The sequence below is a fragment of the Galeopterus variegatus genome, unplaced genomic scaffold (genome assembly GCF_000696425.1).
Source record: "Galeopterus variegatus unplaced genomic scaffold, G_variegatus-3.0.2 Scaffold9395, whole genome shotgun sequence".
NCBI lineage: Eukaryota > Metazoa > Chordata > Mammalia > Dermoptera > Cynocephalidae > Galeopterus > Galeopterus variegatus.
The window spans coordinates 54,281-77,313 of NW_007735506.1; the positions used below are offsets into that span (position 1 = coordinate 54,281).

Genomic DNA, 23,033 nt, shown 5'->3' on the forward strand with positions numbered 1-23,033 from the left:
TGAATCATACCACTGTAAGATATCAAATAATACTTTCTGCCCCAACTGTTATTTTCTTTCTTTTTCTTTTTTTTTTTTTTTGTCTTTTGTCCTCTTTTCCGGGTCCGGTAACGGATCGCAACCCTCAGTGTTGCCGCCGCACCGGCCCGGGGACCGGCAACGGGATTGCAAACCTCGGCGTTGTTCCTGCGCCTCGCTCAGCCAGTGAGCAGGAACCGGTCTGTATGTGGGATCCGAACCCTCGGGCGGGAGCGCTGCCGCGCTTCCCAAGCGGCACACTATCCAGTGCGCCACCGGGCCAGCCCCCTGTTATTTTCTTCATTTAATTTTATTTCATTTTATATTATTGTAAATAATGCTATCCCTTTCTTAATATTTGCCTGGTAGATATTTTTCATCTCTTTATGTGCAAATTTCCTCTCATTTTGTTTTAGGAGTATCCCTTATAAAAAACATATCACTAAAAATGTTTTTTATACATTCTGATACTTTCTGTCTTTATTAGGGAAGTTGACATCATTCATATTTCTCAAGACAACAGACTTATTTCATTTTATTTGACTTCTTGTATTATCTTTTATATTTTTCTTTCTCATTGTTTCTTTTTCTGCTATTCCAGTTTTCATCATATCCTTACAAGTCATCTAACCTGACAGAAATAAAACCATTTCATTAAAAACATGCAAATTTTATTTGTTATTTTGCCTCTTTCACTATTAAGGGTCATTTTTGCATTTTTGCAAACTTCCCCTAGTAGAATTGAATAGAGATAGGATGACAAAGCTACTATTTCAATGGAATATACACAAAATTAGTAGAATAGAAAATTATTTTCGTGTATACAAACTCTTAGGTTAAATTCACAAAAAATCTAAAAACAGCAGATTTAATTATGTTACAAATCCAGTGTATGTAAAAATCATAAGAGCATTCTTTATTGGATAATTTATGTTGCAGTTTAGGTCCTCAAAATATACCAACAACGGCTCTTTCCTCTGAGCCCTCTCAACTAGGCCTTGGTCTTGGGCCTTGTCCTCAAGCCTGCCTAGCCCAGTTGTAGCAAGAATCCTGCTAACTTAGTTTAATCAGAATCCTCTTACCCTTGATATATGATCACCCTGGCCTGCCTTCAGCAAGATCCTGTTCCGCTGATTAGCAAGAATCTCCCTAACCGTGACATATCTACCTCCTCTTAGTAATTTGCCATCCACTGACTCTCTCCCCCAACCCGCTCCTTGGCTATAAATCCCCAGGATTCTCTATTCAGAATTGAGCCCAGTTCTGTACTGAGGTCTCTTTTCCCATATTGCAGTAGTTCCCGAATAAAATATGTTTTTACCACTTTATCTACTGTCCAGTTCTGTTTTTCTTTAACTATACTGACTCAGGATAACTGAAATCATTTATATCAAATTAAGTAATAACCCCCTAACATTCTCTACTTTTGGTTTGGAAGACTACAGAAACAACCTCTTCAGAGCCAGAAATGAAAGTAAGGGACTCTTTTTCTCCACTCCCACCACTGGATTAACCTTGGGAATTTACAACAGCCTAATATCTTTAACTCATAACCTAGAGAATCTGAATTAGAAATAGTTAGAAACGAACTAGAAACAGTACCTGAATGAGGTCCACACCTAGTAGCTTAATTAGTACTATTATTCCAAAGAGCTTAAAAGTCTTTATATACATTTCCTCATTTAACCTTACCAAATATGTGACATTTAACTGTTAGCAATGATGAAGCTTAGATTACCATACACCTCTACTATATTTTATAATCTAATAAAATTCACTATAATACATCTTGAGTTCAAATGATTTTCCTAATATTGTAAGATATTTACTCATATGCTATAGTATCATGAGTACACTGAAATAAACCGGACTATGAAGACTATTTCACTAATCTTCTCAGGATGTCTATAAAATAGGACTATGCTTTCATTTTGTCCAAGATAAAAATGAGAAAAGTAATATTTAATCAATGTTGATTACATGCTAGGTTGTATGTTTAGAAAATCTTATTTAGTCTTCACAGTGATCATGTAATTTTTTCTAATAATAAAATTCATAGTACATCTTGAATTCCAGTATGTTATCAAAAATTGCAAGATAATTATTCTTATGCGAAGAATGTATCACTACACTAAAATACATCAGACGAAGCAGAATAACACAGTGGTGGTATACAGGCCCTTTCTAATGTCAAAAGAGCTTTATAGTGATTTTTGCAGGATGCCTCTAAAACAATGTTTCCATTTTATCCATGATAAAAATAATACTTTGGCCATAACTAACACCTAAAATATATAGGCTCAGCATGATCAGATCAGTTATTGTGACATATTTGCCATCCAAATTGGACTCCTGGGCCGGCCTGGTGGCACACTGGAGAGTGCACCGCTTGAGAGTGTGGCGGCGCTCCCGCCGAGGGTTCAGATCCCATGTGGAGACCGGTTCCTGCTCACTGGCTGAGCGTGGTGCGGGCGCAACACCGAGGGTTGCGATCCCGTTGCTGGTCCCCGGTGCGGGCACGACACTGAGGGTTGTGATCCCGTTACCGGTCAGTAAAAAAAAGACAAAAAGGAAAAAACAAAAAAACAAAAAACACACATGGATTCCTATTATTGACAAATATTTATATTTTCATTTTTTGCTATATAAATGCTATCTATGTACATACACAAATACACATTTTCAAACTTGTTCAAATTTATTTGTAAAATAAACTATTAGCAATAAAATTGCTGTGTCAAGGATTATGTGCATTATAATTTTGACACATATTGTCAAATTGCCCTAAAAAAGACTGCACCAATTTACACCCCTACCAATAGTATGAATACTCAAAATTTAACTTTTATTAAACAAATGTGTATGATACATAAACAGTATAAATTCAATTAAGTGTTGAATGAACGATCTATTGGCACTCCTTAATTATCTATATATTAATAAGAATGCTGAAGGTCTTTATGATACTATGAAAAAAACATCTTGAAAAGAGCACTGAATAAGAATCTGGGCCAACAGTGTGCCTCTGCACTCTCTTCCACATCTCCCTCAATACACAGCAATACTCAATTAAACCAAATGAACCTTGATAACTGTCCAACTTCTAGGTCTTCTAGTTTCCCTTTACTGCTTAAACCATTTGGCTACATCTTTTGTTGGTTGGAACCAAAAAATATCTCAGTTGCCCTGGGTGAGTTACTTCTCTAAACCTCAATTTTCTCATTGGTAAATGACACAAATTTAGAGTTTAAGGGACTGGTTATTCATCTTGACTATGACCTCTCTAGGTGTACTATCTTCAGCAGGACATTTCACTTTCAGCAAGACATGCACCTCTCTATGACTTACTTTACTCGTCTATAAAATGGAGATCCATTTGAAGAATACATGAGGTAATAAGTATATGCCACACAGGTATTCAAATGAAATTATCGTTATTATTGCTATTGCTCACCAAAAAGATGACTTTAAAACCATGTGAAGTTTTAAAGTTCCAATTGCTATCTAATGTTTAAAGCAATTTTTAAAAACTTCTCACCAAATTTAAACACATTTTGTTAACAATAACAGCTAACACTTTCTGAACCCTTAATATTTGCCACACACAGTTAAGCTAGTACTGAACACTGTGATCATTATAAGAATAAGACCTCCCTGTGAGGTAGGTCATATAATTGTTACCCCATTTTTACAGATGAGGAAACAAAAGCACGCAGTGGTGAAATGGCTTACTTAGAGCTGGGATACAAACTCAAGCAGACTGACCACAGAACCTGTGCCTCTCTTAACCACTTTTACTGTATCAACTTGTTTTTGTGCTGAATAGAATGAAGTATGTATACATTTAAAAATTAGTTTTCAAACTCCAAATTATTTGTATCGTTTCTTCTTTTGGGGGAGGGGGTTATGAATATTCATGAGATACAAAGCTGATTGTCACCTCTCATCCCCATGATGTGGGAGCCAGATTCATACTGGCTGTATACCCATTACCACAAATTGCATTTGCATCCCATGTCCCCCACCCAATTATCCCCAACCTCCCTCTCCCTCCCCCTTCCCCCTACTCTACTTTGTAGCCCAAGGAATGTTCTCTCCCTCTGCAAGTCCAATGAACTACTGTGGTCTTTCTTTCCTTCCTTTGTTCCCACATATGAGTGAGTGCATGTGGTATTTATCCCTCTGTGCTTTCCTTATTTCACTCAACATCAATTTCTCCAGGCTTATAGCATGTTTTTGCAAATGGGAGTATTTCATTCTTTTTTATGGCAGAATAGTAAGTATTCCACGGTGTATATACATCACAGTTTCCTTATCCAATCATCTATCAATGGACATTTAGGTTGGTTCTATATCTTGGCTATTGTAAACAGAGCTGCGATGAACATGGGAGTGCAGGCATCCCTTCGACATGATGATTTCCATTCCTCTGGGTATATACCCAGAAATGGGATTGCTGGATGATATGGAAGATCTATCTGTAGTTGTTTGAGAAACCTCCATACTGTTTTCCATAGTGGTTACACTAATTTACAGTCCCACCAACAGTGTAGGAGTGTTCCTTTCTCCCCACACCTTTGCCAGCATTTGTTATTCACTGTCTTTTTGATTATAGCTAGTCTAACTGGGGTGAGGTGGTATCTCAATGTAGTTTTAATTTGCATTTCCTTGATGCCTAGTGATGTTGAGCATTTTTTCATGTACCTGTTGGCCATTTGTATGTCTTCCCTTGAAAAATGTCTACTCATTTGAAAAATAGCTCCTTTGCCCATTTTTTAACTGGGTTATTTGAGTTCCCTGCATATTATGGAAATCAATACCTTGTCAGATGAATAGTTAGCAAAAATTTTCTTCCACTCTGTAGGTTGTCATTTCACTCTGATTGTTTCCTTTGCTCTGCAGAAGCTTTTTAGTTTGATATAGTCCCATTTAAGAAAAAATAAAAAATAAATAAATGTATCTCTCCACTCACTCCTTCGAAACGAAAGATAAGCCAAAGTATTTGGAAATGAACCTATTTCTACAAATGGGTCTATATATACAACTGCATGAAGTATTAAGAAAAATATGTTAAGAGTATAAAGATAGTATACTAATAATGATAGGAAAAGGTTACTCCTTCCCCATATCCTGTAAGATAAAAAACATATGTACCCACCTAGTTAGAAGCAGAGACAATGACTATTTAAAGAACAGGAAAGCATATACAAGGGTGATGAACATGAGATACTCTGGTCCCTCATATTTCATTCCTTACATATTTACCAACAAGATCTGATTAAAAGATAAATGAGATCATTTTACTTCCCATTCCTCCTCTGTTAAAATCCTACAATCAGAGTAGGCTCCTTACCATGACCCTAAAATCTCTGGCTTCTGCCTCTTTGACTCACCTACTACTCTCCCCTTCGACTTATTCTGCTTAAGCCACACTTGCCTTCTTTTCATTCTCTGAACATGAAAAGGTTGTTTCTGCTTTAGGACATTTGTTCTGACTGTTCTTTCTGCCTGGAAGGCTTGGATCCCAGATCTTCCCATGGCTGTTTCCTTTTCTTATTCAGACCTCAGCTCTCCTCTGACTCTATCTGATCATTCCATAGAAAGAAACCCTACCTCCATCCATCTCTCTCTTTCCCATTCCCTATTTTACTACCTTCATAGCACTTGTCACTATCCAAAATTAAAGTATTTACTTACTATGTACTTATTATCAGTCTCCCTCCCAACTGGAATATAAAAATCTTGAAGCCAGGGGCCTTAATTGTCTTTTTCACCATCCTATCTTATCTAGAGCAATGCCTGGCATATAGTGGGCCCTAAACAAATATCTGTTGAACAATTAAGTAAAAAGCACTGAAGACTAAAGAACTACCTTAACTGTAACAGAGACAGAGACTAAATATTAGAAAGTCATAAAGGAAGTAGAATAGGATGACTATTCTGGCCCTACTTACTCAGTTTGGCTGGTAATATGAATATAAGGAATATAAGGCACTTGTAAGTTTAAATGCATGAAAATGGATAAATCAGTAAGTGCAGCCCTAACGGCTTGATTAAACTAATACATTTTGTAACTAATGCCAAGTTAAGAACCATTCTCTAGAGAACATTTCTTTGTGGTCAGCTAATTTTTATCCAATTTTCCTTTTATTTATTTATAACAGAACATAATTAGGAATGGAAGGACAGCTCATGAATAATCTACTACGGTTTTTATTTTAAATGTCAAAGTAATTTCAAACCAGGTTAAACCAGAAAACCCTTATCACCTGTTTTACTTGGCAGAAATATTTTCATGGCATCCTCTTTCAGGAAATAGATTTCTTTCATTCAGAAATTTCTAAATGCATTCTCAATCTTTAAATTCCTAGGCCTTTGATAGTCTTCAGTAAATAAAACTATTTGAGAGGTTACACATACTTCAAACACTGTAAAATTAAAACTCAATAGTTCATACATGTCATCAATCAACTATACCCCTTATTACTGCTTTACTATACCACCTCTACAATATTGGGCATGTTATTGACTTTGTTATTAAATACATTTATTCTTTAGTAAAGGTTGCCTATTTCAGTTGAAGTTCAAAGTGGGATAGGCAAGTGGAATAGAAAAGTGATATTCCAAAACCACAGGCAATCCAGCAACTCACTTCTACATGGAAAGTGAACTTCTCTTGTGATTTCTTCCAATGTGTGTGGTAAAATGAAGCACATCACATGACAGTTGTCAGATTCGGGGTTTTCATATTTTTAGTAATCAATAATACTTTTAACTGAAAAAAGGGAGGATTTTTAAGCAACAAAATCTTATTCAAGCCTAATCATATAAGATTTATCATATTTTAAAACATTAGAAAGGAACCTGCATTTTATGCTTTAAGTTATTAAGCTATTTTACTGATTTTTATCTAATGACCCAAGAGTCAAAGTAGACTTTGACTCATTTAGTTATTTGAAAATACCTAAAATACAATAAACAATGTAAAGAGCCATAATTTATGCTTCATGGAACTACAGAATAAAGAAATGCTATTATTTTGAAGAAAATTATAAACAGTGAAAAAAGTTCACTCTACAAAGAAGAATATAAAAATTCCACTTTCCCTCCTCCTTTTATTTTCTTTTGGATTGTCATAATGATAATCAAAGCTCCCAACTATCTAGCTCAATGCCAGGCACACAGTCACTATATCCTTTGTGAATGACAATTTATTGCTTCCAGCCACTGACAACCCATCAATACCAGTCAACTTACTGACATCAGGGATATACTGATAATGCTAGAAGAAATCTAACCAAGTGACCCAGGCTTACATATTTTCAACACATAAAGATTCTCCAACTACATATTAAAATTTCCTCCCCGAAAAAACTTAAAAGGACAAAGTTCATTTAATAAAGACAGTTTCACACCTAACAACTTGATCTGAATGGGCGATACATATTGTGAGATCACACTAAAGTCAATGCAATCCACAACTTATGCATTACAATAAATATGCTAAGAAGTTGTAATAATGTCCAATGGAGAGGATATCTAAATATCTAAATCAGCTTTTAAAAATAAATGAGACATACCAATCATGACTTCAAACAAAAATATGACTGATGTACCTTTGCTGAGCTATCAAGCTCTTATTATCCTAAAATTCCAATGTCTCCATCTGTTAATCTGACACGAACAAGCTGATAAATGAAGTCAGAACAACAGTGTATTTTAGCAAAACTAGAAACTTCCTGAAAACCTAGAAAAATATGTCCACAGTAGGTGAGTCGTTTAGAAAATAAATATATCAGCCTGTCAAACAGCAGTGTTCTAATTCTGTAAACTAAAATTAGTAGGAGGTCTACTTTCCAAGAGTCTGTGACATTAGGAAGGCCAAAGAGGAAAAACCTAAAGATGCACATGAACACATGTGACACGACCTAAAGTGTCATATTGTTAGGTTTCCTGTTAAACATACTAAATTTAGGTAAAGTCCTTACCAGTTAACTTCTTCACAGGTTGGAGCCGAACACTGATAGACTGATGTGTGAGTAAGGGGGAGGATGGAAGAGAGCGAGACATGCCCTCCATAATCCGAATGTGCTGCATACCTTCACTCACTGGAAGTGGTGGAACGGCGTAGTCAGGCTCAAAAGCACAGTCGCTTTCTGTGGAGATGCCACCTGTGAAATGGAAAAGGATGGCACAAAAGAGCTAGTGAGAAAAGATTCCTCCTTTCCTATTAAAATACACCTATTAGGATGATTCGGAACAGCATATACTAACATTGACTTTCACTGTGAAAATCCAAATAAGGTATTTTCAACACATACATTCATTTCTACACTTATGAGTACTCCTCTCCAGGCCTAGCACTAGGAAAGTGAAAATGAGTAAAATAGGGTTCCTCCTTGTAAGGGGCTTACTGACTGATGAGAAATGCAATCATATAAGGCAATAATTACAGTACAATGCAATGTTTAGAATTAGAGCAATGGTCTTCAATTTTTTTTCCTGGTAGGACAAACATAAAAGATATTCACCTACTTGACAATCCATCACATGTAATTGTTAGTTAGCAGGATCATCATAACTCTACTTCCTACTCCCTTCCTCCAAGAAAGTATATAAAAAGCCGGTAGGACTGAAATTATATGGTGATCTTTGAATGTTTTTTTAAAAAAGAGTAATTATATGCTGTTTACTACCAACTGTATGCTGTTGACTTCTACTTCTGGTAATGACAGATCATGTACTTCAGACCAACTTTTCCCTAAAAAAAAAAGAAAAACTAGAACTACATATATTTTAAAAATCTTTCTGAAAACGGTGGAGAGTTAACAACACAATGAAGAATTACAAGGAAAAGACTAAGGCTTGGCATTTGGGACTACCTTTTACTTAGTGGCATTTGAGAGGCTAAGATGCTGTTGACAGTTTTACAGAAGTAAGAGGACAAATATTGGAGTCTAGGGCCCACCAAGGGTTGAAGGGGAGAGCTGGTAAAACTCAAATGCTTGCATTGAAATCCCAAAGGGCTACTCTCTAGTAATAACTATGAAGGCACTTGAGAAAGTTCATTGAAAGATTTGTATTATCTTTTAATTATATTTTTTCCACAAACTTTTTGAAGTACCCTCATATGAACTGAAACTAGACTGGCCCTTACAGAAACTAAAGCTCTGCTCCAAATATTTCCACAAAATTAAATTAAGGCAATCCTGGACTGCTAGTGTCTACCAAAAACAAACATAAATCTTCTTGGAGGAAGATAACATCATCATAGGTCTCAAATTATTTACGCAATTTATCATATACAATATCTAGCCCTTAATTAACAATAACAGAGGTAAGATAACATAAACAAAGTAAATCAGAAAAGCCGTATAAACCGAAAATAGTCTCACAGAGAATACAGAGAATGAAAGATGCACAGAATTTAAAGTAGTATGCTGAATATGCTGAAGAAAATAAAAGTTTAGAATTTCGGAGAATTGGAATTATTAAATTAAAAACTTAATAGATGGATTTAAAGGCAGATTAGACATAGATGAAGAGAGAATTAGTAAACTGCAAGATATATCAGAAAAACATTAGAATGATGAATGGAGAATCAAAAAATGGAATTAGATTCTTAGATGTGACACCATAAGCAGGAGCAACAAAAGCAAAAAATAGACAAATTGGATTTCACCAAAAATAAAAACTTTTGTGCATCAAAGGATACTATCAATACAGTGAAAAGACAACTCTCAAAATGGGTGAAAATATCTGCAAATCATATATATAAGGGCCCAGCACCCAGAATACATAAAGAACTCCTCCACCTCAAAAACAAGAAGACATTAAAACAACCCAATTAAAAAACAGGCAGGACTTGAATCGACATTTCTCCAAAGAAGATATACAAATGGCCAATAAGCACACAAAAAGATGCTCAGCAATCATTACAGAAAAGCAAATCAAAGCCAAAAATGAGATACTACTTTATAACCACCAAGATGGGTTTAATAATAATAATAATAATAATAATAACAACTTTTTTAAAAGGACAACAAAAAATGCTGGTGAGTGATGGAGTTTGGATGCGTTGTCCCCTCCAAAACTCATGTGGAAATTTGATCCCCAGTGTGGTAGTGTTGGAAACTGAGTCACGCGGGCAGATCCCTCATGAATGGATTAATGCTCTCCCTGGGGGAGAGGGGATTAATGAGTGAGTTCTCACTTTATTAGTTCCCGCAAGAGTTGGTTGTTTATTGGACCCTGGCACCTCCTCTCTCTCTTGCTTCCTCTCACCATGTGATCTGCTTGTACCCGCCCTCTGCCTGCCACTTTCCGCCATGAGTAGAAGCAGCCTGAGGCTCAAGCCAGATGCAGCTGCCCCAGAATCGTAAGCCAAATAAACACCTGTTCTTTATAAATTACCCAGTCTCAGGTACTTCTCTTATAGCAACACAAAATGGACTAATACGGTGAGGATACTGAGAAATTAGAACACTCATACACTGCTGGTGGGAATATAAGATGTGCAGCAACTGTGTAAAACAATTTGGAGGTTCCTCAAAAAGGTAAATAAAGGATTACCAGATGACCAAGCCATTCCACTTCTGTGTATAAACCCAAAAGCAATGAAAACAGGCTTATGGTACATGAATTTTATCTCAACAAAAATAATTATGCATGGCTAATATCCAAAAGATTGAGAATGATAAGTGCTGGAGAGGTTGCAGAGAAAAAGGAACTCTCATACACTGTTGGTGGGACTGTGAAATGGTGCAGCCTTTATGGAAAATGGTATGGAGCTTCCTCAAACAATTACAGATAGCTCTACCATGTGACCCAGCTATTTCACTGTTGGGAATATATCCAGAAGAATGGAAAGCATCATGTCGAAGGTATAACTGTTCTCCAATGTTCATTGCAGCACTATTTATAAAAGCCAAGAGTTGGAACCAGCCCAAATATCCATCATCAGATGAGTGAATAAGGAAACTGTGGTATATCTGCACAACGGTATTCTACTCTGCTATAGAAAAGAATGAAACACTACCATTTTTGCAACAACATGGATGGACTTAAGAGAAAATTATATTAAGTAAAACAAGTCAGGCACAGAAAGGGAAATACCACATGTTCTCACTTATTTGTGGGAGCTATAAATAAATAAATAAACACACACATACACACACACACACACAAATAAAGGCTTGGGGGGAAGAAGACACAACCACAACAATTCCTTGAACATGTTAAGATATGATGTGGGGTGGGTGGGGAGAGTGGGAGGGGGGAAGAAGAACGGGTAAAGGGTCATAAAAATCAACTACATCGTATATTGAGAAGTTAAAATTAAAAAAAAATAAATTATGTAGATATTTACCACTGCCCACGTACTTATTCAATCCAAAAGCCTAGAAATCATCATTAATCTCTTCCCTTCCCACCCCTCTGCAATGAATGCATTAGCAGTTCTGCAGATAATCAACCCAAAATATATTACAAATCTGCCATGTTCTCTCCATCTCTCCTACCACTTCTCTTAGTCCAAGCTACTATTACGTTTTCCCCAAACTTCTGTCGGGAGAAATCTAGAATTTATTTCTTGTTCTTAGATTTCAGAAATTTACCAGGATGTCTTAACTTTTTCTTTCTCGGCCCTTTTGTTAACTATGTTGACTAATTCTTCTCTTCCAACTGTTCTTTTCTCCCTCTTTAGAACTCTGATGAGATGGATATTATATCTCCTAGACCTATTTTTCAAGTCTCTTTCTCTCATAATAGATTTCTAAACTTTGGGCTTCCATGAATAGACTTGAGATTGGCTTATACGGAATTAAACTATTTTGCAGGTTTACAAACAAAGAGATAAACAATTAGTGTAATTCCCTAACTGAAAAATCCTCTTATTGAGAAAAATAAGGGTCAGATTTTTTTGAAGCAGTAATCTAGAAGAATCCATTTGATTTAGTGAAGCACTTCTTTTCACTTGAAATGTTCCAATGTTAAAAATTAGCTGATAATTTTAGAATCTAATAATACTCCTTAAGGAATAATACTGCAATTAGTCCAGTTTAGCTGTCCTAGTTTAGTTTTCTGCTTAAAAACATTTTCTTCCATCTTCTCTGTCCTAAAAATTGTGTTTGAACTCACTGTAACTACAGAGAAAAAGCTAAAAATATGTTTCAAGTAAAGAAAAGTACCAGTGAGCATTCACAGAATTTGATTCTATAAAAGTTAATTTTTCTTGGGTAACTAACAACCTCAAAATCTCAGTGGTTTACAACAACATTTACTTTATGCTCATGAGTCTGCAGATCGACTGTGGGTCAGCTAATCTAGGTTGGGCTCAAGAGGGCTAGAATAGATATCAGATTTATGGTTAGGTTCAGAACTATTCCAGTGCATCTTCAATATTGGGCCCAGTCACTGAATGGGCAAATTAATACATGGGGCATGCTCTTCTTGTGGTAGAGAAGTGCAAGAGGCCAAGTCAAAACAGAGGAACATTTTTTAGACCTCTGCTGGCTAACATTCCACTGCCCAATCAAGTCACACAGCCAAGAATGGCATCAACGGGGCAGGGAAATATACTTGGCCCACACTAATGAGAGGTACTGCAAAATTGCATAGCAAAATAAATGGATGTATAACTTTATAAAACGAAGGAAGTAAAAAATTGGGAATTCAATTTACCAAGCATGTAAGACAACACTTACTTACACTCCACGTTCTACCTTTCTTTTTCTTACCACTTTTCCTGCTACAATCAACCAAATTAAACACTACTGAGATAATGTGATGGGAACATGACAGAATAAAATGAACTGGTAACATAAAAAAAATTCAGTTATGTTAGACACATGGTGATTAGATATTCAAAAGTTGAGCTAAGAAAGCACAGGGATGTCAAGTATATAGACACTAAAGATATGTTAGAAGTAATTATGATTTAATTAATATTTAAGTCATCAATAAGAAAAGTCTTATATTTAACACAGATGATTAGTAGATATTAAAGTTCAAGAGGCACACCACCAGCACCTTGGGGCCTTCCTGGGAACCAGAGGCTTGGATCCGGGGACCGAACCCCACTCCCACTTCCAGGCAAACTGTGCCAGTGCCTCAGGGCCAGCACAGGGACCCAAGGCACGGAGAAGGGGACTTGACCCTCCTCCCACACCACGCCAGCACCAAAAGGCCTGCCCAGGGACCCAAGCCATGAAGAAGGGGACCGCACCTCTCTCCCACAACCAGGCACACCATGCCAGCACCTCAGAGCCCGCTTGGGGACCTGAGGTATGGAGTAGGGGACCAGACCTCCCACAACCAAGCACACCTAGCCAGCATCTTGGGTCCCGCCCAATGACCCGAGGTATGGAGCCGGGGACCAGAACCTCCTCCCACAACCAGGCACACAGTGCCAGCGTCTTGGGGCCCACCCAGGGGCCCAGGGCATGGATAAGGGGACCGGACTGCCCTCCCACAACCAGGCACACCATGCCAGTGCCTCAGGGCCTGCCCAGGGACCTGGGGCATGGAGAAAGGGACTGGACCCCCCTCCCCCAGCCAGGCATGCCAAGCCAGCTCCTTGGGTCTCACCTGGTGACTCAAGGCGTGGAGAAGGGGACTAGATGCACCTCCCACAACCTGGCACATGGCACCAGCAACTTGGGGCCTGCTCAGGGACCAGAGACACGGAGAAGGGGACTAGGCACACCCCACAACCAGGCATACTGCCAGTGCCAAGGAGCATACCAAAAACAGCACCCCCATGTGGGTGGCCCACCACAGCCTCCACAATAACTATGGCTGCTGCAAAAGCAACTAGACACCACAAGCACCACGCAAATGTCCACCAACCACTGGAGTACATTCACATAAGGAGAGTCACCAGTAGAGTCAAAGAAAAGAAGAGGAGGTCTCTTTCCACAAAGCCCATTTCAGAGTGACAGAAGCAGCATCTGCTCTATGATAATATTGGAGGACCTGATCACACCTCTCAGTATTGAACAGACCATCTAGGCAACAAATTAACAGAGTAACCATGATTCTTTCAGAAAGAGAGAAGAAATCTAGGCTAATTAGAGAGGGGGGCGGAGATTGGAAAAGGGGCATAAAGAATAATTACATATGCTAGTAATATTGATTTGATCAACATATCTCAGTGTTCAACCCCCAAAATATGCATAATCGATTTTGATTCAATAAATAAAATAAAATTTTTTAAAAAGTTCAAGTTAATAAATTCTTTAGCTGAAGCCAATATCTATTGTAGAACTGCCTTCTAACTTTTCTTTTTTGTTTGTTTTTTTTTCCTTTTTGTCTTTTTTACTGACTGGTAATGGGATTGCAACCCTCGGTGTCACGCCCATACCAGGGACCGGCAATGGGATCGCAACCCTTGGTGTCGCGCCCGGTTGCGCCCTCACCGCTCTCAGCCAGTGAGCGGGAACTGGTCTCCACATGGGATCCGAACCCTCGGCGGGAGCACCGCCACACTCCCAAGCGGCGCACTCTCCAGTGCACCACCGGGCCAGCCCCTAACTTTTCAAGTTACATAAATAACCACAAATAAAACTTATAAATCAAAAACCTTCAGCATAATATATTCATCTGGTAATAATTCATTGACCTGTACACATGGTTTCTGAATTTTTCAGTTTACCTTTTATGCATCAGTAAGTTTAATCTTTAAAAGTTCATAGGAGAAAAAACATATAGCATGGTGATAAATAGGCCCCTACATTTGAAGGGCTTTTACACATTTCAAAAACAAAGGCATTTTGCTTAAATTATCCCAAACATCCTTAACTCAGGGTTTATATCACTCTGTGATGCTGTAACATTCTCACAAGTCCATAAATCAGGCAGGAAACAGGCCCAGAGAAGTTTAACAGCTAGTAGAGGATCATAGAGTCAGACATCATGATTTCCTATATAGAAAATTCTAAGTTATCTAACAAGAAAAATTATTAGAAAAAGTGAGTTAGGCAAATTCACAGGTTACAAAGTTAATGTACAAAAATCAAATGTCTTTTTATATACTAGCAATGAACATTTGGAAAATGAAAGTTTTAAAAACCAGCACCATTAAAATAGCACCACTAAAAACATGAAATACCTAGGAATAAATTGGATAAAATATGTACAACATTTGTATGCTGAAAACTAGAAAACACTGCTGAGAGATATCAAAGACTTAAGTGGGGAGATATACTATGTTCATGGATCTGAAGACTCCATATCATGATGATGTTGACTCTCCTCAAAGTGATCTATAGGTTTGAAGCAATCCCAATGAAAATCCAGCAGGCAGATTTTTGGTAGAAATCAACAAGCTGATTTTAAAATTTATATGGAAAAACAAAGGAACTAGGATAGCCAAAGCAATTCTGAACCAAGAAAAACAAAGCTGGAGGCCTCAAAGTACCTAATTTCAAAAGATCTACTATAATGGTGCAATCATCCAGAGGTTATGTGGTACTGGAAAAAGAGTGAACACAAATCAATGGAACAGACTAGAGATTCCAGAAAAAAGACACACACAAATATAGACAACTAATTTTGACAACAATGCAAAGGTAATCCAATGTAGAAAGAATAATCTTTTCACCAAATAGTCTTGGTCATATATAGATAAAAGTAAAGTGATGGAGAAATGATGTACCATGCTAACACTAATCTAGGAAACAAGAGCTGCTCTATTAATTTCAGACAAAGAAGACTTCAGAGCAAGGAAAGAAGTCAGGACCGTTACATATGATAAACGGGCTAATTCAAGACAGAAGAGTCCATGATGTGTATGCACCTAACAAAAGAACCTTAAAATATGTGAGGCAAAAATTGACAAAACTGCAAGAAGAAAGAGATGAACCCACTATCACACTTGGAAACTTCAACAACTCTATCAGAAATCAACAGACCCAACAGCAGAAAATCAGCAAGAAAACAGCTGAACTCAACAGCACCATCAATTAACTGGATGTAATTAACATCTACTTCACACAGTAAAAGCCCAATACACACTCCTTTCAATCTCACTGGAATATTCACCATAATACATCATATTCTGGGCCATAAAGCACACCTTAACAAATTTAAAAAAACAGAAATCATATCATGTTTGCTTTCAGACCACAATGGAATTAAATTAGAAATCAGTAACAGAAAGATACCAGGAAAATCCCCAAACACTTGGAGATTAAACAACACACAATGAAATAGCACACAGGTCAAAGAAGAAATCTCAAAAGAAATTCAAAAATATTTTAAACTAAATGTAAGTGAAAATACGACTTTTCAAATATTTGTGGGATGCAATGAAAGCAGTGGTTAGATGGAAATTTATAGCATTGAAAGCACATATTAGAAAAGAAGAAAAATCTAAAATCAATAATCTAGGCATCTACCTTAGGAAACTGGGGTGAAAAAAGAGCAAATTAAATCCAGAGTAAGCAGAAAAGATAACAAAAACTAGAGAAGAAATCATCGAAATTGAAAACAAGAAATCAACAGAGAAAGATCACTACTGATTTTTGCATGTTGATTTTGTATCCTGCAACTTTACTGAGATCATTTATCAGCTCTAAGAGTTTTTGGTAGAATCTTCAGGTTTTTCTATAGATAGGATCATGTCATCTGCTAACAGGGACAGTTTGACTTTGTCTTTTCCAATCTGGATGCCCTTTATTTCTTTCTCTTGACTGATTGCTCTGGCTAGTACTTCCAGTACTATGTCAAATAGGAGTGGTGAAAGTGGACATCCTTGTCTTGTTCCTGTTCTCAAGGGAAAGGCTTTCAGCTTTTCCTCATTCAGGATATTGGATATGGGTTTGTCATACATGGCTTTTATTGTGTTGAGATACTTTCCTTTAATCATGAAGTTATATTGAATTTTGTCAAATGCTTTTTCTGCATCTATTGAGATAATCATATGGTTTTTGTCATTGATTTTCTTGATGTGGTGGATCACATTTATTGACTTGTGTATGCTGAACCATCCTTGCATCCCTGGGGTGAACCCCACTTAATCATACTGTATAATTTTTTATGTGTTGCTAGCATTTCGTGGAGGATTTTTGCATCTATGTTCATCAAAGATATTGTCCTGTAGTTTTCTTTTTTTGTTGTATCTTTGTCTGGTTTTGGTATCAGGGTGATGCTGGCCTCATAGAATGAGTTTGAGAGAATGGCCTGTGTTTCAGTCTTTTGGAATAGTTTGAAGAGAACTGGTATTAATTCCTCAATAAAGGTTTGGTAGAATTCAGCAATAGAGCCATCTGGTCCTGGGCTTTTCTTTGTTGGGAGACTGATGATTACTGCTTCCAACTAAAAAGCTTCTGCACAGCAAAAAAAGCAATTAACAGAGTGAAAAGACAACCTACAGAATGGGAGAAAATATTTGCAAACTATGCACTCAACAAAGGATTAATATCTAGAATATATAAGGAACTCAAACAATTTAACAGAAGAAAACCCAGTAACCCAATTAAAATACGGGCAAAGAAGCTGAACAGACATTTTTCAAAGGAAGACATACAAATGGCCAATGGGTCCCCCCAAAATGCTCACATCACTCAGCATCAGGGAAATGCAAATCAAAGCCATACTGAGATATCATCTCACTCCAGTTAGAGTGGTTATTTTCTAAAAGACAGAGAATAACAAATGCTGGTGAGGATGCAGAGAAAGGCAAACTCTTTGTGGGACTGTAAATTAGTGCAGCCATTATGGAAGACAATATGGAGGTTCCTCAAACAACTGTAGATAGAACAGCCACATGATCCAGCAATCCCACTGCCTGGTATATACCCAAGGGAATGGAAATCATCATGTCAAAGGGATGCCTACACTCCCATGTTTATTACAACTCTATTTACAATAGCTAAGATATGGAACCAACCTAAATGTCCACTGAAGGATGACTGGATAAGGAAAATGTGGTACATATACACAATGGAATATTATTCAGCCATTAAAAAGAATGAAATTCTGCCATTTGGAGCAACATGGATGAACTTGGAGAAAATTAAGTTAAATAAGCCAGGTACAGAAAGAGAAATACCAACTGTCCTCATTCATAAGTGGGAGCTAAAAAATATAAACAAAAAAAGAATGATACAACAATCACAATAATATGCTGAACTTTCAAAAGGAGAGAACAGGGCCGGCCCGGTGGCACACTGCTACAGTGCGCCACTTGGGAGCGCGGAGGCGCTCCCGCCGAGGGTTCGGATCCCACATACAGACCGGTTCCCGCTCACTGGCTGAGCGAGGTGCGGGTGCAACACCGAGGGTTGCGATCCCGTTGCTGGTCCGGTCCGGGCGCGACACTGAGGGTTGCGATCCGTTGCCGGACACGAAAAAAGACAAAAAGGGGGGAAAAAAAGGAGAGAACAGAACTGAGGTTACCAGAGATGGGAAAGGGGGAGGGGAGGAGAAATTGGTAGTGAGAAATTGGTAAAGGATAAAAAAAAAAAAAGAGATAACATTGTATAATGTTTAATATATTAACCATCCTGATTTGAACATCACATATTGCATACAGGTATTGATATTCACCGTGGTAACCCACAGATATGTACTATCAATTACATTTCAATAAGAAAAAAAAAGAAAAATCAACAAAACCAAAGCCTAGTTCTTTGAAAAGAGAAAAAAAATTGAAAAGAACAATAAAACTCTAGATAAGCCTCTAGCCAGGCTAAGAAAAAAAGTGAGAAGACACAAATTACTAATATCAGAAATGAAAGCGGGGACATCACTACAGATTTTGTGGACATTAAAAGGATAATAAAGGAATATTAAGAATAATTCTATGCCCACAAATTTAATAAGATAGATGAAATAGACCAATTCCTTGAAAGACACAATCTTTCAAAACCCTCACAAGAAGAAAGACTATATTAAAGAAATTGAAACAGTAGTTAATAACCTCCCAAACAGGAAAGCACCAGGCCTACATGAGTCCACTGGTGAATTCTATTAAACATTTAGGGAAGAAATTATACCAATTTCCTACAATCTAACTTATTCTACGGGGCTAGCATTACCCTAACACAAAAACCAGACGTACACTACAAGAAAACTAAATAAATACCTCTTGCGAACATAGATGAAAAGTCCTCAACAGGATATTAGCAAATTGAATAAAAAAATGTATAAAAAGAATTAAAACACATGACAAGTAGTATTTATTCCAGGTATGCAAGGCTCGTTCAACATTTAAAAATCAATTAATCTACCATAGGGCTAAAGAAGAAAGATCACATGATCATATCCATATGATTAGGTACAGAAAAAGCAGATAGAATCCAAGTGTCTGAGGACTCTGACAGAATAATATAATCAACAGGCTAAAGAAAAAAGATCGCATGATCATATCCATATGATCAGATGCAGAAAAAGCAGACAGAATCCAAAGTGTCTGAAGACTCTGAAATAAATAGTAGCAAGCAGTTTGGGGAAAGAACACAGAACTTGAAGTTCCACTGAAGTGGAAGTACGTTTACTATGTTTTTGCCTTGGGCATCACCAGGCTTGGACTCCAAGACAGCCCAAAACACAGAAGTATTCACTGGCTAAGGTCAGAAAAAGCTCCAAGAGAATCCCTTTCTTTCTTGTATAAGGAGCAGGAAAGAGGGCCCTTACGGGTCTGAGAGACAGGAAATCTCCCCTTTTTTTTCCTTTCCCCCATTTCTTCTGTCTCAGTTCCCAGGCAATTCCATCACAGTAGCAGCACAGAAATGGCAGTGGTGGCTGGGCATACATCTAAAACTTTAAGAGAACAGAGTCCTTTTCTCTGACACCAGGAATTGTGGTCCCAAGAGTGTGAGGCACATGCGTGTTGCTGCTGCTTTTTTTTCTCTGTCTGTCCTCTCATCACTTGGCCTAGATGAAGACAAAGTTGCAGGAAATGAATGGCAGAGTGGGAAAATGAAAGACCCTGTTTCTGGCCAAAGGACCAGGAAGAAAGGTCCTCTCCAGGACTTGGAAAGTATTGGTGAGATTGTGGTGATGAGGGAGAGCAAGAAAACAATTCCATACATAAAGTTGTGTATGAACAATCTGGCTCACCTCGGATCTATGCATGCATGGTTCTGACCTTAAACGGCATACCACCGGCTTTGAGAACAGAGCTGCAAGATATACAACCATTCTGATCCCAGAATGCACTGTGGGTCACACCTGTGGGACTGATCTAAACAGCACTGCAAATACTTAGAAAACTGAACTGACATTTGGGCACAGACTCCACCTTTTATATTTTGGAAAAAAGCTATGCCATCCTCTGCAAATAGCTATTATCCTTTTTTTGAAAAACAGCTTTTGGCTTACCACAGGGCCTCAGAATGAATGTTTGACCATGTTACCATGTGACCTGGACAGCCTACCATTCCCAGGTATAACCAAGTATTGTCAGACCAACACAGCAATACAGTTGAATGTACACTGTACCACTCCATCATCAAATAGAACCAGTATGCCCAGAAAAATTAGGCTTGAGCAGGTCCTGAATCATAAATAATTTGCATGAACAAGAGGCCTAGACGCCCATGGTTCCTACTTCTGCTATAATGCTTCTTCCTTCTCAATCTAGATATATGATATCATGGAGAATTCTCTAGGACTGTCTGACTAAGGGAAAAAATTCAGGCCTTGATTAATGATGGTTCTGCATGACATAGATGACAACAGCACTATATTCCCTCTCTGGGGTGGCCCTGAAGGACAGTCGTGAAGAGAAACTCCCCCAGTGGCACAAAGTTGAACAGAGCACCTGGTTGCTCATTTTCACTGCAAGGAGAGATGACAGAGGTACTGTTCTATACTGACTCATGGACAGTGTTTAATGGTCTGACTAGATATTCAGGGACTTGAAAGGAACAATTGGAAAACTGATGACAAGATCTGGGAATGAGGAATGTAGAGAGAGCTCTTTGAAAGAGGACAACATATTAAGCGATTGATGCCCCGTGTGAATGCTTGCCAAAGAGCAAACTCAGAAGAGAAGAAGCTGCTTAACCTGGTAGACAAAAAGATGTATTTTGGGGATGCAGCCAGTCTCTTTATACAGCTATTCTATCCTTGCCCAATGGGCTCATTAACAAAAGGATGGAGTCTGTGCATTAGCTCAGTAATATGAAATTCCGCTCGTCAACACTACTCTGACTATAGCCACAGCTGTGTCCAACCTACCAATAGTCCTTACATATACTGGGGAATAGATAGATAGATATTCCCAATATATGGTGCCATTTGTGGAATGATCAGCCACTTACCGCTCTGCTAATGTCTAGCCCCTCACGATTTCCCATTCCTTCTAAATAAATTAACTATGAATTTAAAATAAATTTTGTTTTATTACTTATCTACCACTTTCACATTTATAGTGTGAAGGTTTTCAAGTTGTCTTAGTCTGCCCCCTTGTGGGAACCAGCTCTTCAATCTTTCACTAGGAATAAAACATTAAATCCAACCTGCTCCTCAAACAAAACAACAAACGTATTTACACTATAATAATTTTATCCTAGGCTTTACGAATAGGTCCCTTCCTCATCTTTTGTTATCCAACTCTTTATGACCCTTCATTAAAATTTATAAAGTTTGGGAAGGAACAAGATGGCGACGGGTCTGGAGTGAGCGTGCCAGAGGACAGAGAGAGCCTGTGAAGTGTGCGCTGTGCTGCCAGAGTACTATTTGCATTTCCAAGAGCAACAAAAAACAAATAAATCACTGATCAACTAATCTACAACGAAAAAAACCAACTACAGTCTCGAGGTTTTAGGGCCGATGCAAAAGAAGATTCCGGAGAGCGCCCCAACCGTGCCGGGAGACCGAGCAGCCCAACGCAACAAAGGCCAGGAAAGACAGCAGCAGTGACGCAGAGACGGAGAGGAAGGTACGGGACCGGCCCAGCTCGGGGAGCTTAGTGAGTGACCCCCAACCCAGCCACGCTTGGGGGGCAAAGGCCCGCCCAGCCCCCGCTTACCACACGAGGCTAGGCGCCTTGATCAGCGCTGCCTCCATTTTCTCCGGGGGAGGTGGAGCCAGCCAGCTCAGATTGGGCAAGCCAGCCATCTTCGCTTGGTGCGGCTCCTCACTGAGCCGTGCCACTTGTGTGCCTCAGCGCGGGGCCCCCCGGGGCCTCTGGACCGGCCACTAATCCCACTCCACCCGCGGATCTCTGGTGGGGCTGGTGGCGTGGGGAGCCCCCGGACAGCGTCAAGAGGGTAGGGAAGAGGATCCCGGCCAGACTGTCACTCCACCACACCTGGGGCCTCGGCCCCAGGTAAACTCCCTGCTTACGAGAGGCAGATACCATCTCTGTGGCCTTCAATTCGGAAAAACCCCAGACTGATTTCTAGTTGGGAGAGGGGTGACCGGGGTGCCCCCGAGCCCACTTGATCCTGCCAGAGAGCTGACGGCCTGAGGGCGCCGAGCTGGCTCACGCCGGGGGATTCAAAGAGGAACTGTGTGCTGTGGGATCCTCCCCCGGGGAGCTCACGCCCTGGTGTGGGACATAACTCAACCACACAGGGGGCTGCAATACCGGGGGGAAGGTGGGAGGCCCAGAGAGGACCTTGACCAGGGCAGCAAGAACGCCCACAGGGTCCGTGGCGGAGGCCTGAGACCCCTTCGGGGCCAGGCGGGGCTGAGAGACGAGGATTGCAGAAGACACGCCCCAGCCCTGTACTGAGCGCACAGAGAGGGGAGGGGTCCGGCAAAGGAGGAGGAGTCTCGGAAAAAAAGACGCACCCTCCAGGAGGCCCCATTGTGTGCACACAGAGAGGGGAAACGCCTGGATAGCGAGGCGGAGACTTACAGATCACACACACCCTGTTGGGCCGGCAGGACAGGATCCAGTTGCAAGGGCCAGAACACAAGGATCAGGGAGAACTCGCAGAGCTGACTAGAGAAGAAACTTCTCGGTAAGGCCCAAGTCCCGAGGCAAACACACACATAGAACACTAAGGGCCATCTGATCAGTCACAGAGTAGGCAAACCAAATTGACAAACACAGCCAT

General features: G+C 39.1%; 1 protein-coding gene across 1 annotated transcript in view; it reads right to left on the minus strand.

Moving 5' to 3' along the window:
- The window catches only part of LOC103609256 (protein TANC1-like), a gene marked incomplete at its 3' end in the record, with an annotated part of 69,848 nt that extends 47,762 nt beyond the window's left edge, over positions 1–22,086 (minus strand). Inside the window, exons 1-3 of the mRNA XM_008593604.1 lie at positions 21,998–22,086; positions 12,157–12,161; positions 8,007–8,189 (exon numbers count right to left, since the gene is read on the minus strand). Coding sequence (XP_008591826.1) covers positions 8,007–8,189; positions 12,157–12,161; positions 21,998–22,086 — 277 coding nt within the window. The remainder of the gene's footprint in view (positions 1–8,006; positions 8,190–12,156; positions 12,162–21,997) is intronic.
- Positions 22,087–23,033: the final 947 nt, after the last annotated feature.